Source organism: Vanacampus margaritifer, chromosome 2 (genome assembly GCF_051991255.1).
Source record: "Vanacampus margaritifer isolate UIUO_Vmar chromosome 2, RoL_Vmar_1.0, whole genome shotgun sequence".
NCBI classification, from domain to species: domain Eukaryota; kingdom Metazoa; phylum Chordata; class Actinopteri; order Syngnathiformes; family Syngnathidae; genus Vanacampus; species Vanacampus margaritifer.
This window is the reverse complement of record NC_135433.1, coordinates 45755603-45774523: the sequence shown is the minus strand read 5'-3', so window position 1 is coordinate 45774523 and position 18921 is coordinate 45755603. Positions and strand designations below refer to the sequence as shown.

The following is an 18921-nucleotide window of genomic DNA, read 5'->3' as shown; positions in this document are numbered from 1 at the left end:
TAGCAGTTGCTAAGTTGCTAACGTACCTAAATAACGCTTGCGTGAAACGGCTAACTTGGATGGCATTTTGACCACACATAAAGGGGAAATAAATCCGAATTGTACAAACTTGTAAATCTTTTGTATGATCAGATTTGAAAGCACTCACCGGCAACAAAGTAGGTAATTCCACATAGAAGCGTCGCCAAGTTGAAAAAAAAAAAACACTCCTGACACTTCATCGCCAAATCCAACATGTCCACCTCACGCATGTATATCACGTCCTTTCATCAAAGTGACTGTCAATGCTCTTGGGCGGAAAGTTGACGGATAAAAATAATAAAAATAAGTTTTTGCCGTCTTCCATTAATAGGCGCATGACATCCGGATCTCTATTGCCAATTTCTACAAGCACATTTAGCAAATGAGAACGGCTAAGTATTACTAAAAAATAAATTAAAAAAAGTCTTCAATTTAGCTTCCTTGAACATATCACTCTGCTGTATAATGACTTTGTCATTATTGTACTCATCCTATGTCCCAGGTTTGTGATTCATCATGAAATGCACGTGTCCCGGCAGGTTAATTACGTGCTCTCCGCATGTTCCACACATGCAAATTAACTGCCTCGCACATTGTTAGCGTGGCACAATGAGACCTTAACGAGCGGCCACGAGAAGCATTTTAATAGTCCTTCATCAGTGATGCATTTAAAAAAAAAAAAAAGCAAGTTGCTTTTGTTGCGACGTGGCCTCGACCTATGTCCTAGTTATGTCTGTGCAAGGGTGAGGAGCTCAGTCTGGTCCAAAGCATCATGGCAGAGGTTCAAGTTTTAAAAATAAAGCCTCCAGTGAGCGGTGAACTGGCATGCTAAAACTGTGATTGGGGTCACATTTAAGAGTAATTAATAATAATTAGCCATTCCCCCCCCTGTCGAGGGAGGCGGGTGCGCGCTGGAGCCAAGTAGCCGGGAAACGGGTTTTCGAGCCAAAAAGCCGGGGACTCTCGGCACTGTCCTGGCAGGTCGCTGGCGCCGCCGAACGGCTCAATTAGTCAAAATGCAGAGAAGATGAAGGAGTTTGCAGAGCCCAGGACGTGGCGTCAGGGTCGTTCCCACTTTGGAACGGGACGGGTGAGATTTTCAGGGGGTAAAACGGCACCAACTGGTTTGTATAGGTTCCTCAAGGGTAAATTCCCGACGTTATCAGTCGCCATTTGCGCATCTGGGAACAAAGCGAGTGAGATTGGCCTTGGTGAGATCTGCATTTAGCCAGAGAAAGGTTACAAATCACATCAGGTCTCTCTCCGGGTGGAGGACCCTCTTCTGATTATGCGATCAGGGTTTTGATTTCATTAGACATGCAATTGATGAGGGGAACAAAGGGGTAATTTCTCATTCAGGGCGACTAAATCACAAGCCTTGTCTTTGCCTTTGGTAATTCATGCATCCCTCGCTTCTAAAGACCTTTATAATCACCGCCAGGAGAGGGATAGTGGCGGCGAGGCAAAGGAAGGGCGGGGCGAGACGAGCAAGACGGGAAGATGAAGAGCAAAGAGTGAAGACCACTTTGCCAGGCAGCCACATTTAATTCCTCCGCAACCCTTTTAGTTACGATCCCCCCCCCCCCCCCCCTTCCCAGTTTTGTGTGTAACCACTGACAGATACGAGCCCTCCAAGTATTAATAGGTCTCGTCACTTTTAGTCAAGACTCCAGGGGGGAGAACTGCATATACTCCCCGACTGCTCTTGCAAAATAAAACTTCACAGGATTTTGTTGAATATCATACAAAAATGAAGCACTAGCTCACACTGAAACTTACTTTTACATTTGATACTCGCAGCTAGCACATACCTACGACGGTGCATTAGGGCCACGTATAAACTTTTTTTTTTTATACGAGAGAAAAAACCTAACATATTTACAAGAAAAAAATCGAATATTTGCGATATTATCAAGTGGCAAATTTGCGAGAAAGAACTCACAAATTTACAATAAAAAAAAATCTAATATTTGCAACATTACAAAGTGTCAAATTTGTGACAAAAAAACCTCACAAATTTACAAGAAAATTTAAAAATATTTGTAACATTACAAAGTGTCAAATTTGTGAGAGAAAAAAACTCACAAATTAACAAGAAAATTAAAAAATATTTGCAACATTATAAAGTGGCAAATTTGCGAGAAAAAAACCTCACAAATTTACAAGAAAAAAAATCAAATATTTGCGACATTATAAAGTCGCACAATTTCAAGAAAAAACTCACAAATGTCAGCGAAAGAAACATCTAAAATTTGCGACGTTATACGGGGGCAAATTTGTGAGAAAAAAACTCGTAAATTTACAAGAAAATGTTAAAATATTTGCAACATTATAAAGTGGCAAATTTGCGAGAGAGAAAAACTCACAAATTTACAAGAAAAAAATTCAAACATTTGCAACATTATAAAGTCGCAAAATTTCGAGAAAAAACTCACAAATGTCAGAGAAAGAAACATCTAAAATTTGCGACGTTATATAGGGGCAAATTTGTGAGAAAAAAACTCATAAATTTACAAGAAAATTTAAAAATATTTGCAACATAATAAAGTGGCAAATTTGCGAGAAAAAACCCTCACAAATTTACAAGAAAAAAAATCTAATATTTGCGACATTATAAAGTCGCAAAATTTCGAGAAAAAAATCACAAATGTCAGAAAGAAACATCGAAATTTTGCGACGTTATACAGGGGCAAATTTATGAGATATCAACTCTGATATTTGCGACATTATAAAATGGCAAATTTGCAAGATGATAACAACGCCGGCCCTAATATGCCGTTGTAAGCAGTGCCTCTTCAAAGTGCTTAATCAGATGGTTAATCTCTGCTAAAGCAATTACTATCTCTTTATTTGAAAAAGCATAATTTAATGAGTTCTTCCACCATAGGCATTTTGCACACTTCGGAATTGTGACTTGGGATAAACATCCGAGTAGACTACTTGTTTTTTTCTCGCAAAAAAAATGAATAATTTTTTATTACAGTGTTCCCTCGCTATAACACGGTTCGCTTTTCACTGCCTCGCTGTTTCGTGGATTTTTTGGGGTGAAATTTTTTATGCTTTTTTTTATTTTATTTTTTTTACAATAATGTACCTATTTTGTAAAATTTGTGATGGTTTGAACATTGAGAATGTTAAAACGAGAGAGAAATGTGAGAAAATGTAAATGCCTCAATGAGAAAAATGTATAAACTGTGTGGTGAGGGGTTTTAGAGTCTTAAAACATTTACTACTACTTTGCAGATTTAATTTACTGCGAAAAACGAGGGAACACTGTATTAGACCTTGTCCAGTGGTGTCAAACATATGGCCTGTGGGGCAGAACCGGCCCATCAGAGGGTCCAATCTGGCCCGTTGGGACAGAACACAAAATGCAATTTTTCACTAAAATTAACTGTTGTCGCTAAATTTGTGCACTGGAGGGTGCACTGATGACCACTTATGTGACTTTATGAAATGTGGCTGTTACTCAGGATTTGATGCAAACATTTTGTGGTGATTTTTGTTAATAATTGTCGATTACTCTGCAGTAAAATAATATTGAATAGGAATATTTTCAAATTGCACTTTTAATAATTTGCACACAAAAAAAAGGAAATATTTTTGACCTGTCGTCATGGACATACTGGTCCGGCCCACTTGAGGTCAAATTTACTCTGGACTTGTCATTTTCAATCAAGTCTCTGTTATTGAACATATTTAGTCAAAAATCATACAAAAAGTTGTAAGGGTTTAAGTTTCTCAAAAGTTATGTGTAAATAATTGCTAACAAATCACAATTGGTAACGTGCTCATGACGTTCAAATGAAAAGTAGGCATTAAAAAAATTAAGAAAATAAGATTTTTTGTTATTGAATAAAATATACTGTATATGACGATTTTCAAATCATTTATTATTAAAAAAAAAAAAGTCAAATTGTGATCCATATTTTTTTTTAGGAACAACAACAACAAAAAATTGTAAAACACTGTGCTTTCTTATCATTTGCAATGATATTTGTATTACTTTGACATTACAGCAACATATTTTGTTGTCTTTATTTCTTTTCTTTCCATGAGTGATTTAGTCGATTCACACTAATCATTATACAAAATATTATTTGCACACTATATGTAACAGTCATTATATGACTCACTTAACTTTATTTATTTATTTTATTGGCAACAGAGACAAAATCTTATCCGCGTAAACCCGCTGACCAAAATACACAATAAAAATGTTAATTGTGGTGTAGCATGGCTAGATACATGTGATAATAGATGACATAGTAATGTGGAGAGGTCAGAGTGGGAGGACGTAGCGGGATGTCAGATGCTCGTCGGAATGATGATGATGATGGTGATGATCATAGCGGTGTATTAGACGGAGGCAGATGATGTGCTGCCCGGCCCCGCATTAGCATGAGCGCGTCATTATGCCAATACTTGTACATAATGGCAACAACTCCACTGAGGGGCCGGGCCTCGTCACGGCTCATCAGCTCGCTGACGGCCCTGGCCTAAAGAGAGGCGAGGCGCTTCCCGCTTAATCCATCGCTTCTACTTATCACCACCGTCTCCTTCCTCCAAAATGTGGTTGAGAATATCTATAGTTTTATCTTCTAGTAGCCTACGTATTTAGCTCATTGGTTCCTTTCACATACTGTATGTGTGTAGAATTTGTTAATAACGGACTTTGATAATAAGATACAAACCATGTTTATTGGAATTTATTTTTATAAAAACTCATTCACTCCCCGCCATTTTCACTGAAGCAACCCCCTTCGCTCCCAGCTGTTTTACTGGATTTTCACTGATTTTGCAAGGCCCACAGAATATTGTGTACTGTTGCTATAAAAACATATAACCTCCCAAAAGAAAATATTAAAGTCTCTTCTTTCATCAGGAAAAACAAAGTATATTTATATCTGTTTCTGTTTTGCAGCAATTAGCATTAGAATATATCTAAATTTCATCATTATTAACAAATCTGTTTAAAACATTGGGGAGGGGGAAAAGCCTTTTTGCAACATGGCCTTGGTTGATCTCTTATACTCTGCTGCCACTTGCTGGCCGTTTTTTGTAATAACTACCATTGCTTCAAGCATTCTCTTGAGTTCAGAGGCTCCATCAAAGCCTTCTGTATGCTCTAGCATTTATATTTTTTTAAGTATAAATACGTCTTTGGGAGCATGGTAATATTTAAAATAGAACATATTTATATGTTTTTGGGACCAAATGAGTTAAGCCACCATTTTGTTGTGGCTCAAACTGACCCATTTAAAAAGTAAAAAAAAAACAATGAAATGTGTAGAAGAATACAACTTCTTCTGTTCTTTGTAGTTTTAATAGGGGTGTCAGACTTCAATAGTTAATTCACGATTATTCACAAATTTGATATCTGTTCTAAATGTACAATATAATGTACAATCAAATATTCTCCCCCAAGTTTTCATAATCTTGTTAGCATAAAAGTGCAAAAAAAAAATTAACTAATAGAAATATGACTGCCTCTTTTAGTCATTGATACAGTAATTTCATAATAATTCCTAAAATTGACTTAAAATTAATAAGATGCACTGTAAAAAAACGAGTGTGATATTGATTTGTGTAGAGGTAATTTTTCTGCCACTAGATGGCATAAGTGCATTTTTTTCCTAATCTTTAGCATGAAACACTTTTAAAATTGTAAAATACAACTTGACCCCAGTCTCCACAAATATATACATTATTAAATTTATTACTGCAAAATTTTGACGTGGACGTGTCTGCTGCGTTGCGACTTTCCAAAGGGCCGTCATTAATCGCGTGTTAAAGGAACTTTAAATTAACTCAAAATTAACGCACTGATTTTGACACCCCTAATTTTTAATAATGTTATGCAGTATGTTTTTCAGTTTTCATGTTTGAGATATTTTGTCATGCTCTCTAGATTTTGCCCCGACATTAAATGATCCTCGCGAAGCAGCATGACAACAATAATGCTAATGATAACATCAGTAGTAACCGCAAAAAGATGAATAGTAGTTTTCACGCAAAATTTGGTAGACATGTTTAGAAAGGGCGGATTAGTGGTTAGCACATATGCCTCACACTTCTGTGGTTTAATATTCTATATTCTAAATCTGTGCTTCGACTTCCTGTGTGTGAGTTTGCATGTTCTGTTTGGATGTTCTTCTCCGGCTTGTGTGGGTTTTCTCCAAAAACATGCATGTTAGGTTCACTGGGTACTCCAAATAGTTCCTAGGTGTGAATGGTTGTTTATTTATATGTGCCATGCGATTGGCCGGCGACCAGTCCAGGGCGATCTGGGATAGGCTCCAACTCACCCATGACACTACACTGTTGCCATATGACACATCAGTGAATCATCATGTGCATCAATTAATTGAAATTTCCTTTATCATTAGTACTGGTGGAATTGTTGAGTCAAGGTACATTCCTGCCTAATTTCTATACAAAAAATAATTTTGATTGTTACATATGTCATATGGATATTTCTTGAATATTCGGTTTGTGACCTGTAAACTATAGTCATCAAAAAAGTAAATTATGAAATAATCTCGTGTTGTAGTCATGGTTGGGAGGGTTGCCATTAAAATGTAATCCGTTACAGTTACAAGTTACCTGCTTAAAAATGTAGTTAGTAACATAATCCAAGTACCATAATATTAAAGTATTGTAACTGGATTACTTTAAGATTACTCCAATATTGAGTATGCTCATGAAGACAAAATAAAAATAAATATCACCACAAAATATATTCTATACAATGTGGTCCTGCTATTTGCGGGTGAGAGGAACCCGGGCAGCCTACAAATAGCAAAAATCTTTGTGTAATTAAAAAGCATGTAGGCTATTGATTGATTGATTGATTGATTGAAGGCCATATGCTGTTTTCGAACTGTCACTGAAAGCAACCACACCTCACAGTTTGATAGCTAGCTATCTAGATAGATAGATAGATAGATAGATAGATAGATAGATAGATAGATAGTCATCCAATGAGGATGACGATGTGTGACATCAACTGCAAAATTAACTTTTATCTCAGTCACACGTTTAGCCATGTATATGTTGTGCGTGATGTTTAAATTGTGAATTGGTGGGATGAAGATTTGTTTGGAAGGTGTAACTCACATTATGGTTGTAGGCTAGCGGGCTAGCTAGCAAGAAGCTACAGCGCGTAGCATGCCGCCGGACTCTCAGCTCAAACTTTCGCTCCGAGTAAGTTCCAGTGAATACCGGTCGCCATTTCCTCCTCCCGTCCGTGAAGCTTTTTCAAAGTGCCCGCGTGTGGAGGACACGACGAGTCAGTTCGTTCGTCCCCACCTCCCTGACATGTATCAATGGTCCCTCTCGCTCTCTCTCTCTCTCTCTCTCGCTCTCGCTCTCAATCACGCTCGCTCTCTGTCTCTCTTTTTCTGTCTCACCCTCTTTCGCACTCTCTCGCATCGTAGAAATTGTAATCCCTCGAAGTAATCCCCATTTTTAATAAATGTACCTGTAATCTGATTACATGTTTTTTCCTGTAGCTGTAATGGAATAGTTACATATTTTTTGTAATCTGATTACGTAACGGCGGTACATGTATTCCGTTACTCCCCAAGTCTGGTTGTAGTCAATTTATGTATTAAACGAGTTTCACATTTAGATTTGAATGATATTGTAATTTATTGAGACACACCTGTAATAGAATAGAATGTTTTGTCATTGTGTTTACGTTGAACCCTTACAAACCTTCACTGACCCTCCGAAAGTTGAGTAACAGTTGACAGTGTTGATTAGCGTCCATTTTGCTGCATGTAGCACTTAAAGGCGCGCTCCTGGCTGGAGTTTTTAGCTCTTTTGAATGCCACAAGCTGATTAATATTTCTCCACTGTAATTACATTATCGTCCCCTTTATGCAGGAGTGGTCTGTGGGTACTAATGAGTGCAGCCATGTATAATTCATTTATCATTAGCATCCAATTTGACAATTAGATGTGATTGTTGAATTTTAAACAGCAGGCGAAGCTCTTTTGTCGTTATCTGTTTTTCATATAGCGAGAGTCAAACTTTTTTTTAAAGCAACAATGCGCAGTAATTTTACCTTTTCAATGAATGGATGCTACACTCGCTTGTCTTAAGTGGAACGATATCTGTGTTGCTTCCATGGTAACTCGAGAATAGCAACATCTGTTCTAATTGTTCGACCAGACAGGGCAACTTTTGTCATACGTATTTACCTTCAGTCGGTATTTGATGGAGGATGTAATGTGGGCTAATTCTGTTAGCATTAACAGAACACAGCGCTAACATTTCATGTGAAAATAAGCTTGCATATTGTTCTTTACTCGTACACAAAAGAGACACTTCAAAAAAAGCAATAAAATCTTTATCACTTATTTCTTAATATATATACTTTATTTGCCTGTTACTGTCACCTATGTAGCGACCCTATGCTGCATTTCTATTTTCTACTGAAACAAAGTTTCCCATTTTTTGCTTGCCAATATCACTCTTCCTCCTCCTCCTCCTCTTCTGCTCTGATTTCCGCATGCTAATTTTCCTCTTCGCTCCTCAGCGTGATTCCCTCGTTCTCGCTCTCTCTCCCACTCGTGCTGCGATGGCGCTCCCACCCCCTCTGGGACCCCAAGATTAATATTCTTGGGCCCAACAAGATAATTACCGATACTAATTAGACATGATTATGTGAATTTGATACACTTATTACTCTGGATAATGAGTAGGACATATTATCCTAACAAGCGCCCGTGCCGCTTAGTTTACTGAGCGACCCACCCACACTCAGACACACGCTATACATGTTCTACAATCTGCTGTTGTGGCCTCAATCACAAGCTAATGTGTAATTATAAAATAAAAATCCTTGATACCTGGAACCAGAATAATCTAATATTTAAAATATATTAAAAAATATATATATATATATTTTTTAAAATAATTTATATAATTAAATAATTATATTAATAATAATAATAATAATAATAATAATAATAATAATAATAAAAAATACTTTTAAAAATTGTTTAGTTTTGATTTGTTTTTAATAATGGTGTTATTGAATTCCCCTCACATTCACATTTAAATATGGTTAATTATTCAGGACATCCTTTTTTAATCACCTTCATCTTATTCATTTGACAATGTATGGCCTCAACAACCCCAAAAACTAGCAAATAGTTACATGTTCGTTATATGGCCATTGCCTGAACCGCAACAGGAAGTTGGCCATTTTGGTTTTGAAGCAGCCATTTTATTTTCGAAGCAGCCATTTTGGGCGAACTCCAAATAAACCCCCAATAGAAACAATTATACCAGAGATCATCAACTGGTCCAATAATGCGGTGGTTCTCAAATAGGGTACTTGTAAATATTTCAGAAACATATAAGTTCATAAAATGAATTTCATATTCAGTTGGCTATTCATTTTCAGTGTCCAAAAAACCCAGCATCTCCCCCATACCACAATAGTTTGACCCAACTTGTCATATGCCACCCAAAATCACATGTCAATCACTTGAAAACTTTATTTATAATTCAGTTAATTATTTCTTTTTGAGACCAGAGCTTTGCTATGATCCTAAAAGATGAAAAACTTTGTGTTACAATCTGTTTCTGGACTGCAGATGAAAAATAGTATTTTGGCTAATTCTAGCATATTTACTGAAATGTTTGATACAAATAAATAGTTGAAAATAGTAGTTGATAAAAAATTGTATGTGGACAAATCTTTATTTATAATTAATGCCTGATACAAATAAATAGTTGATAAAAATTTGTGTGTGCACAAATCTGTATTTTTTTAATGTATTTATTATTCACAATTATTCACATAAATACAAACAGAGTTTCAGAGTTTAATAAATCAGACATTGATGGTACAGCACTGGGTTTTAAGTTGTTGGGGGTACTTGGCCGAAAAATTCTTTCACATGGGGTACGTCACTGAAAAAAGCTTGAGAACCCCTGCAATAACGATTTGTTTAATACAAATACGATATATTTTTGTCCAACTACCTCTGCCAGCGACATACAGTAACAGGAAGAACTCCACTTTTGCGTCATGATTCGATGATCATTTTGAGTATCTGCCATGAAAAAAAGCCTGTTCGTCACTGCTCGCCGCTTTAATTCGTTTTTGCTATTAATAAATGGCGAAGAGGTGTGAGTTTATGATGATTCTGGATGTGCCCGCGAGCTGGAGGAAGCAACCCCACATGGCGCCGCTGAGCCCATGAATTAGTGAAGAGGCATCCGCGGCTTGCCTGATTGGAGGTTAGGAGGAGTGCGCCTGCTGACGCCGGCGCAGAGAGATGGATGTGGCAGTCGGAGGGATGAGGCCAGATAATTAGCCTTCAGAGTGTATCTTGTTAATTAAGGCCTAATTAGAGGAGCTTTGTGTGCTCGCCGATGTGTGCGTGTGCTCCTGCAAAAAAAAAAAACAACAACTTTTGACTGGTTTCTCTCACTCGCAAGTGCCGCTAACTGGCGATATTCTTGTCTCGTCGGCAGGCGCTCCGCACTCCAACAGCAGCACGTCCCTGCAGACGGGCGCTTCCTTGTTTGGCGGCAGCAAGGACGGAATGCACCAGCGCTCCTTCTCCGTTTCCAGCGCCGACCAGTGGAACGACGCCATCAACACCAGTACGAGCAGCGGCGCCCGTAAGCCATGTTTATGTTTAAAGATGGGATACGATCACATGAGATTGAGTGAAGCTTTAATGGTTAGCGCAGCCAACTCACATTTCTGAGAGTTCTTGGTTCAAATCTCGGCTTTGCCCATCAGTGGGGTCAAGTTCTATTTTGCAATTTTTAAAAAGTTACTTCATGTTAAAGATTAGGTAGCTCTTAATATGAAAAGAAAAATGCACTGAGCTAACACCGATGTCTTACAAATACAATGCTGCCATCTAGTGGCAGAAAAAAGGACCTTAACACAAATCAATATCACACTCGTTTTTTACAGTGCAGTACATATTTTTTTAATTATAATTCAATTTAATGAATTATTATGAAATTACTTTCAATGGCATATTTTTGTTTTTATGTTGAGAGTATTAAAACCTAGAAAAAATGTTTTGTACATTTTATTGTACATTTCGAAAAGATATAAAATTTCTCATGCGATTAATTACGATTAAAAAATGTAATCGCCTGACACCCCTCATAAATTGATATCAGATTAGGATTAGTTTAAAATTTTGTCAACATGAGAAAATAACAATAAAATGTGTTATACATCATACATCTTGTAATTACAGTTTATACGACAGTGTTCATTAGATTTCCTGTTAAAGGAATATAATCTGTGTTAAATCTAAGAGAATATGTTGTATGGCTAGAATTAGATTAAGGTCATTTAGGCAGCCATTAGATTGAAATGGATTGTAATTAAACAAAAACATTTAGGGGAGACTACGTTCATTTAAAATAAATTGATGAAATATGATAGATTAAGATTATTTTAATTCATAAGAACATAAAATGAGACTTAATCAAGACACAAGTATATTGGGTTAAAATGAGATCCTTTGAATTAGAGACGGGCTAGTACAGTATCGGGCCGATACCAGGCCTTACCTATAAGGTATCGATACCCGTGACCGATACCAGTATCAGACACCATCGTGTGGCCGTTTTATGCTTAGGATGATACGAATAGAAAATTGCTATTTAATTTCATGCAATATTAGGGGAAAATGCTAGTTTCAACTTTTATGTATCAGAAATACTCATAGTATCGGTGCTTAGCATCTCTGACTACTCAAGAGTTGAGTAATCGTACTGGGGGGGGGAAAGTCATATCTTTTTGTACAAACTATTGATAAGTGTGTGCTTCAGTTAACAAAAAGCAAAGTCTTCTAAAGCCTTGTTAAATGGCTTTATGTTGTAGTAATGAATAATGATCCCAATACGCAATGTATTGACTATTTCATCCGCAAATATGAAATGAGGTGACTTGAGGAGAAAAAGTCTCTAATCGCCGTATTCATTCACAGGCTGGTATATGAATGAGAATTTGGGCCACTTAAGGCGCGTTACGAGTGTTGCGAGGCTCATTTAGCTGATGAGCTGATCAGGCCTCGCCATCGTCGTCGTGACCTTTCGAGCGCGTGCGGAGCCGAGCCACACTGAAGGTTAACTTCCTCACCGTAGCGTCGGTGTCGACGACCCGAGTCAAATAATAGATTCAGCGTGCGCGTCTTTTCCTTCCACACCTCCTCCTCATCACCCCCCCTTTGCTGCTCTCTTCTCTTGCGGGGAGGAAAATGAATGTTTTTCGGGGGTACCATTCATCACCAGTTATTTCCCTCTCTTTGTGCTTGGCAGTAAAAAAGCACTTAAATGCACATCAACAGAATAACAGTCATTTCCATGCATGTTTGCACTCTGGTAGTTCTCATTAGATTGGCGGCGGCGACCACCCCCACCCCTACTCCACTCTACCCCCCCGCCTTCTCTCTCCCTCCCTGCCCGCCCTCTCCCAGGGGCCGCGGCAGTTTAAAGAGCGCACTTTACGAGCGCTGCAGGAGGCCGACTGCGAGCGAGGCCCTCGTCGTGGCGACGCACGAGCCCCGTCGCTCATTTGGAGGCGCGATCGCTTTTGCCGCGGACAGCACAGCCGTCACGATTCATAGGTCACGGTTCGATTCGATACCGATTAATCCCGATGCGAATCTAGAAATTGATTATTGCGATTTTTTTTTTTACTCAAATTTACAAAATACTAATCAGTAAGCTTGTACATGCACACTGTAAGATTTGTATGAAAATGTATTTATTTATCTGAAATTTCAGGTTGAAGTCTGTTTCATGTTTGAACAGCACTAAAATAAAATATCAAGGCTTGATGTTCCATTAATAGAACATTCTTCCATGCTTAAAGTGTGAATCCTAACCCTAAGTAAGACGTTTTGTTGAATATTCCCATAAAAAATGGATGTTTAAAAATCCATTCGGCCGCATATCGAATCGATTCGAGAATTGCGCGCTGTAATATCGCGATATATTGCAGAATCGATTTTTTTCTAACACCCCTACTTTCAATAAAGCCCAAGACCTCTTGGAATCGTCAAATTGTAAAATGTATCGGCCCTAATATGAAAATGTCACCAGTATTTTCAGGGTCGCAAACCTGACTCACTCAGTAACAATTCAAATAGCGAAAACAAAATAAATTTGTTTGAATTACAGCAACTTTTTCTTCCGAGGGCCACATAGAGAAAAATTGAAGGGTGCAAGGGCCACTTTCCTTTAAAAAATTTTTTTTTTTACTGTTATTCATCTAGTTCAGCAAAAGCAGTCAAAACAGGTAATTGCATATTCTTTATATAATACAGTGTTTTTTGAAAAACTGCTACCTGAACAGATATAAGGCAAATAGTTTAGGATTGTACAAGATTTTGGGGTGGTCAGACACCATGTAACAAATCGAAAATATCCGTCCCTGCACTAAACAGCAGCTAAATACTGCATTCAGAACCAAAACGGGAGCAATCTGCCATCACTTACAATGTGATATCTGCTCACAATTTGGACCTTGACAGAGCAAAAAAGTCAAGGGAACCATTTTTGCTGTAATGATTAATTAGGTTTATTCACCACAGTGTCATGAAGAGAAATGTTGTGACCAGTTGATTGAGTTCATTTAGAAACACTTTATAGTAGCAAATGTTATTTTTAGTATATCCCGCGGGCCAGTTAAAAATGGACGGCGCGCCATAAAATAGGTGGATATGTCAATCATAACAGGAAATGGTGGCAAATTTCCAGGCTTGAACAATTTTTGGCTTCGATTCAGTGGTTCTTAACCTGGGTTCGATTGAATCCCAGGGCTTCGGTGAGTCCATCTCAGGGGTTCGACAGAAGGATATGTTGTGGCCCTTGCACCCTTCTACACTTTGTATTTGTTTGCAAGCAACTCTTTTGAAGGTGCTAGCTTGCCATAAAAAATGAAAGAAAGCATCATTTGTTGTGACATTTACATTTTGTTCATTTTGCGCTCTGTGCACTATAAGTAAAGATTTGTGTTTTGAATATAAAACAAAACAAAACACAGGACACATGAAGTACTAACTAAGGTTAAGAATCACTCCATAAAGTGTCATTAAAGAAAAATGATCACATTTTTGTATACTCTTACTTTGCTATTTCAGACTTATTTTTATTTTTATTTTTAGAAAAATTCAATATAGTTGTTGACCAAAATTCTGAGAAAACAAAATAAAGGCTGCAGAGTGTATTGAATGCTTTTGATGACTTTGTGGTGAAGCCTCAAAAGAATCATCAAACATCAGTCAGCTTTGCTGTTCTGCCCATCTGTCGTGGACGTCTGCTTCCGATTTGCTCATTTGAGCAAATCCTTTGTAGTTGGAGTTTGTCAAAGCACGACTACGTGGAATTCGCCTTAAATTGCTTCAATTTGGGCCACGGGTCCTTGAGACTTTTCCGTTTGACATGTCCGTGCTATTTTGCGTTGATCGGTAAAACTGCAGATTTTTTTCTCCGCCTGTTTGTCATGGCAACGACTCGATCGTCAAACTTTGAAGTCATGATTCGCCCATGGCGAAGTCTAAAAAGCTACGCAATTTAGCGTCATCCGTTCGTCTCCAAAATCGGTTTACCAACGGCACTCAGAATTACTTGGTACAAGTTTGTCAAGGTACGAGGACGGAAATGTACCCAAACGGCTGTTTGTAAACCAAAATAGCTGATTTCTTATATCTCTCTATATATATATATATATATATTATGTCTTACGTGGGCATTTAAGTGTCATCCATCTAGAATAATTGATTACCAGTGGAGCTCATATGAGCAAACTAGGTTTAGACCGATTATCGGCCATGCTGATTATTGGCGCCGATATTTAGCATTTTGACAAGCATCGGCCATTTTGAACAATCATTTGGCTGATAATAGATCCATTAAAAACAAAGTGATAACTTCAGGGAACTCAATAAAAAAAAGAAAATTCCCCAAATTTTTTAATTTTCAGAGACACTGCTGACCCTGGGAACTCTTTGCACCTTCTGTTTTTGTTTGAAATTAAAACTAAGATAAGTAAAAAATGTATTATTTTGGAATACTAATAAGTTATTAGAGATAACAGAACTTTTTGTTAGATTTTTTACAACAAAGATGTCTATTGACTAAGATAAAAAAATAAATAAATAAAAACTCCATCATTTTTACAAACCCTGAAAGTTGTTTAATAAACATATGCTTAAAAATTTGAGTTTGTATTTTTTCCAATTTTGATGCCGATATTTTCCCTTTTAGTGAAAACGAATATCGGCTCCAAATATCAGTTATCGGCGTCCTTGACTACTAATAATTGGTATCGAATCGGCCCTGAAAAAAACATATCGGTCTATCTCTAGAGCAAACGCCGCTCAAAATGGCCGCTCTGAATCAAACGCGGTGTAAGTCGGTTCATTTTTGGGGGTCAAGTCCGCGATCCCCCCCAAAATTGTGAGAATTTAAACTACCGACTGGCCCGAAAAGTAACATTTGGAGCCAGCTCTCATTACATGGTGCATTTGTCGCAAATATTGTGGCTTGTGATCATAGTCAGTCTCAGAAAACATGATTGAAATGCGCCGCCAGTCTTCCATCACCTGTTCGACAATCAATGGAGGGTTTGCCGCAGCGACGGGCGCTCCTGTTGTGGACCGAAATGAAGCCCCGTCACTCCATTATCCTTGGCGAAGGTTGCAGGTTAACACAAAAGGAGACGACAACGGCGGGATGCAAAAAAGCAGCAGATTGATGATTCGGCCTCGAATGAATACGTCTTAGCCCACGTAAGCATTTCCATATTATTTAGAGAATGTGCTCATTTGTAAAGCTATTGTGCTAAAGCGGACGCACACGTCGCAACAGCTCTTGAATATTGAGCGCCAATTTTTTTATTAAATCCAGGCCCCTTTTTTTCTTTTTTATGCTGGCGCTCATAAGGGCAACCATTCTTAATGCGCCGCGTGCTTGTTTAGACGCCGCGCTCCTCGTTACACTTCAATCTTTGGCGGTGAATTAAAAGCAAGATCTCAAAGCCACGTTTGAAGTTTCTCAAGTTTTACGGCTGCGGCTGATCAGTGCCCACTTTGTTCATAATGTGCAACTGTTAGAATTTACTTTTGGAAATGTCTTAGAATAGGAATATTCATTGATGACTATGGATTTAAATTAATTTGGTGTTTATAGTCCCTTTTTAACTCATTCACTACCATTGACGGCTATAGACGTCAAAAATTCATTTGAACTATTTATATTAGTTAATTTTTTCCCTTCACTTTTGTTACCAAGAGTATGAAAACTTAGAATTTTTTATTGTATTAGAACAGATATACAATTTGTGATTAATCGTGAGTTAACTAGTGAAGTCATGCGATTAATTACGATTAAAAATTGTAATTGCCTGGCGCCCCTAATTTTATATAATCTTTTCTTTAAAAAAAAAAAAAGAAAGAGGAAAAGATTATTGAAAATTAAACAAAAAATGTTAATAATTAGGGGCATCAGGCGATTAAAATTTGTAATTGTAATTAATCGCATGACTTCACTAATTAACTCACGATTAATCACAAATTTTATATCTCTTCTAAATGTACAAAAAAAATCTAGGTTTTCATACTCTTGTTAACAAAAATGGGGGGAAAAATGTTAAACTAATATAAATAGTTCAAATGATTTTTTTAAAGTCTATAGCTGTCAATGGCAGTGAATGAGTTAAGCTGTTTTTTGGGTCTGATTTCTGAACAGTGGCTTTCATTAAGTCTTGAATTAAACATTATGTACAAGCATTCCACACAACTATCAATAACACTGATGGTAACTTGAAAGTTGTCCTGACTCCGGGCTGGTCCATCAATTAGACTATTTAAATGGATGTTAATATAGTGATTGTCAAGATGATCTCCTTATTGCAAGCCAGTGTACTTTTCAAAAGAACATATGTTAATTTATTACAAAATTTTGTTTTAAATGGATACTTGACTCATTGAGCCATTTTCAGCAGTAAAAGTTAATATTTTGTCTATAATTAATGTGATAACTTTATTGACATTATTTTATAACTTTATATACATTATTTTTCATGAACAATTAATACCTTTTGAAAAACACATTTTTCCACTTGCTGTCGACTGAAGATGACATCACCTGCGCTGAGAAAGTAGGTAACGACCAATCATGGCTCGGTTTACTGACCAACCCCAGAAAACAGGTGAGCCAGGATTGGTCGTTACCTACTTTCTCAGCACAGGTGATGTCATCTGCAGTCGATAGCAAGTGGAAAAATATCGTTATTAAAGGTATTAATTGTGGGAATGCTGGAAACTTGTTATTGTGATTTTTATTCTCCACAAACTTGCTTCAAAATTCACGCCTTCCGGGGTATTTATCGTCTGATTCCACATTATTTAGTATTTGCGCAATTTAATGTTAAATATCAACTTTTCCCCATTTATTTTCAATGAGACTGACATTGAATTCGAATCCCACCTCCGACTGTACATTGCAAATATTTCCATGCCAATTATGCTACATGTATACCAACTGACTATCATAGTTCCACTTTTCCATCTAAATGAATGGAGGGTACTGCATGCCTAGGTGGCGCTATTGAGTGATTAAAAAAAATTCCATTGGATATCATTAGTTCCACTTTTCCATCTAAATGAATGGCATGCCTAGGTGGCGCTATTGAGTGCTAATTTTTTTTTTCATTTTTCCATTTGATATTAGTTCCACTTTTCCATCTAAATAGAGGGTACTGCATGCCTAGATGGCGCTATTGAGTGATTTTTTTAAAATTAATTTTTCCATTGGATATCATTAGTTCCACTTTTCCATCTGAATGAATACTTTCAGATAACACCTTCCATATAAATTTCAACTTGCTTCAAAAATTCACACCTCTCGTGTTCAAGTGTTCTTTTTATCGATTTATCTTTCAACTACAATTAATACTAATTTTCACATAATTTATCTTTCAATTGACTTCATAAGCATTGAGTTTAGCATTCAGCTTTCAACATTTGTTGCAAGTTGCACTTGAGTCAAGTATCCTTTTAAGGACAGTGATTTAATTTCTTAATGTTGTTAAATGTTTATAATGATTATTTGATTTTTGCCATCTTTAATTAACTAAATAATTAACTCTTTCACTGCCAGACGTTTTCAGAAACGGGTTGTCGCCAGTGCCAGCCGATTTAAGCATTTTGAGTGATCTTTCAAGGTCCACAGAAAATGTTGTGTTTAGACTATGGAAACACACATACTACCAAATGAAAGATTGGACTCTCGGCTTTCATCAGAAAAAAAAAGTTTGTTTCTACCTTATTCCGTTCTTCAGTAATCAACAATAGAAAATGGTTACTTTCACCGAAATTTTCTCTTTTGAAACAAAAAACGGAGAAAAAGAGCTTTTTGTGAAACGATGTTATTTCATGCACTCTAGTGAATTGTACACTTCTTTTTGTCCATGAATGATGCCACAAACACCTAAATAGTGCTTTACTTCTGTAAAACGCTTTCACCAACAATGAAAAAGTGTTTTTTGATTGCAAAATACGTTTATTTCCATTCAACAGTGTAACAATTTGACAAAACAATTTCGCAAACTATTTACAAATGTGTGCAACTGTGGTACTATTTACAATTATGTGGATGTTTCAAATACAGTTTTTCCTTTTTGCGTTACGACACCGCCATAGCCGCCGCGTCAGCGGTTCCAATTTCGCCGTCAAGCTTGGATTCACCTTCATCATCATCGATGATGATCATCGTATGTACAATGTACTATTTTAGCGTTGGTCGATGCCTTTCGTCTTGTAAGTGTAGAGCTGCTTGCAAACGCTCGCCATTGCCCGTTCCCTCCTCCATCTAGCTCCATCTAATGTCTTCTACTG

The 18921-nt window shown here is 37.2% G+C and overlaps 1 protein-coding gene across 3 annotated transcripts in view; it reads left to right on the top strand.

Annotated features, from left to right (window-relative positions):
- The window catches only part of agap3 (ArfGAP with GTPase domain, ankyrin repeat and PH domain 3), a 215939-nt gene that overhangs the window by 145172 nt on the left and 51846 nt on the right, over positions 1-18921 (top strand). For all 3 annotated transcript variants that reach the window (XM_077556576.1, XM_077556577.1, XM_077556575.1), the window contains exon 12: positions 10520-10669. In XM_077556576.1, the coding sequence (XP_077412702.1) occupies positions 10520-10669 (150 nt within the window). The remainder of the gene's footprint in view (positions 1-10519; positions 10670-18921) is intronic.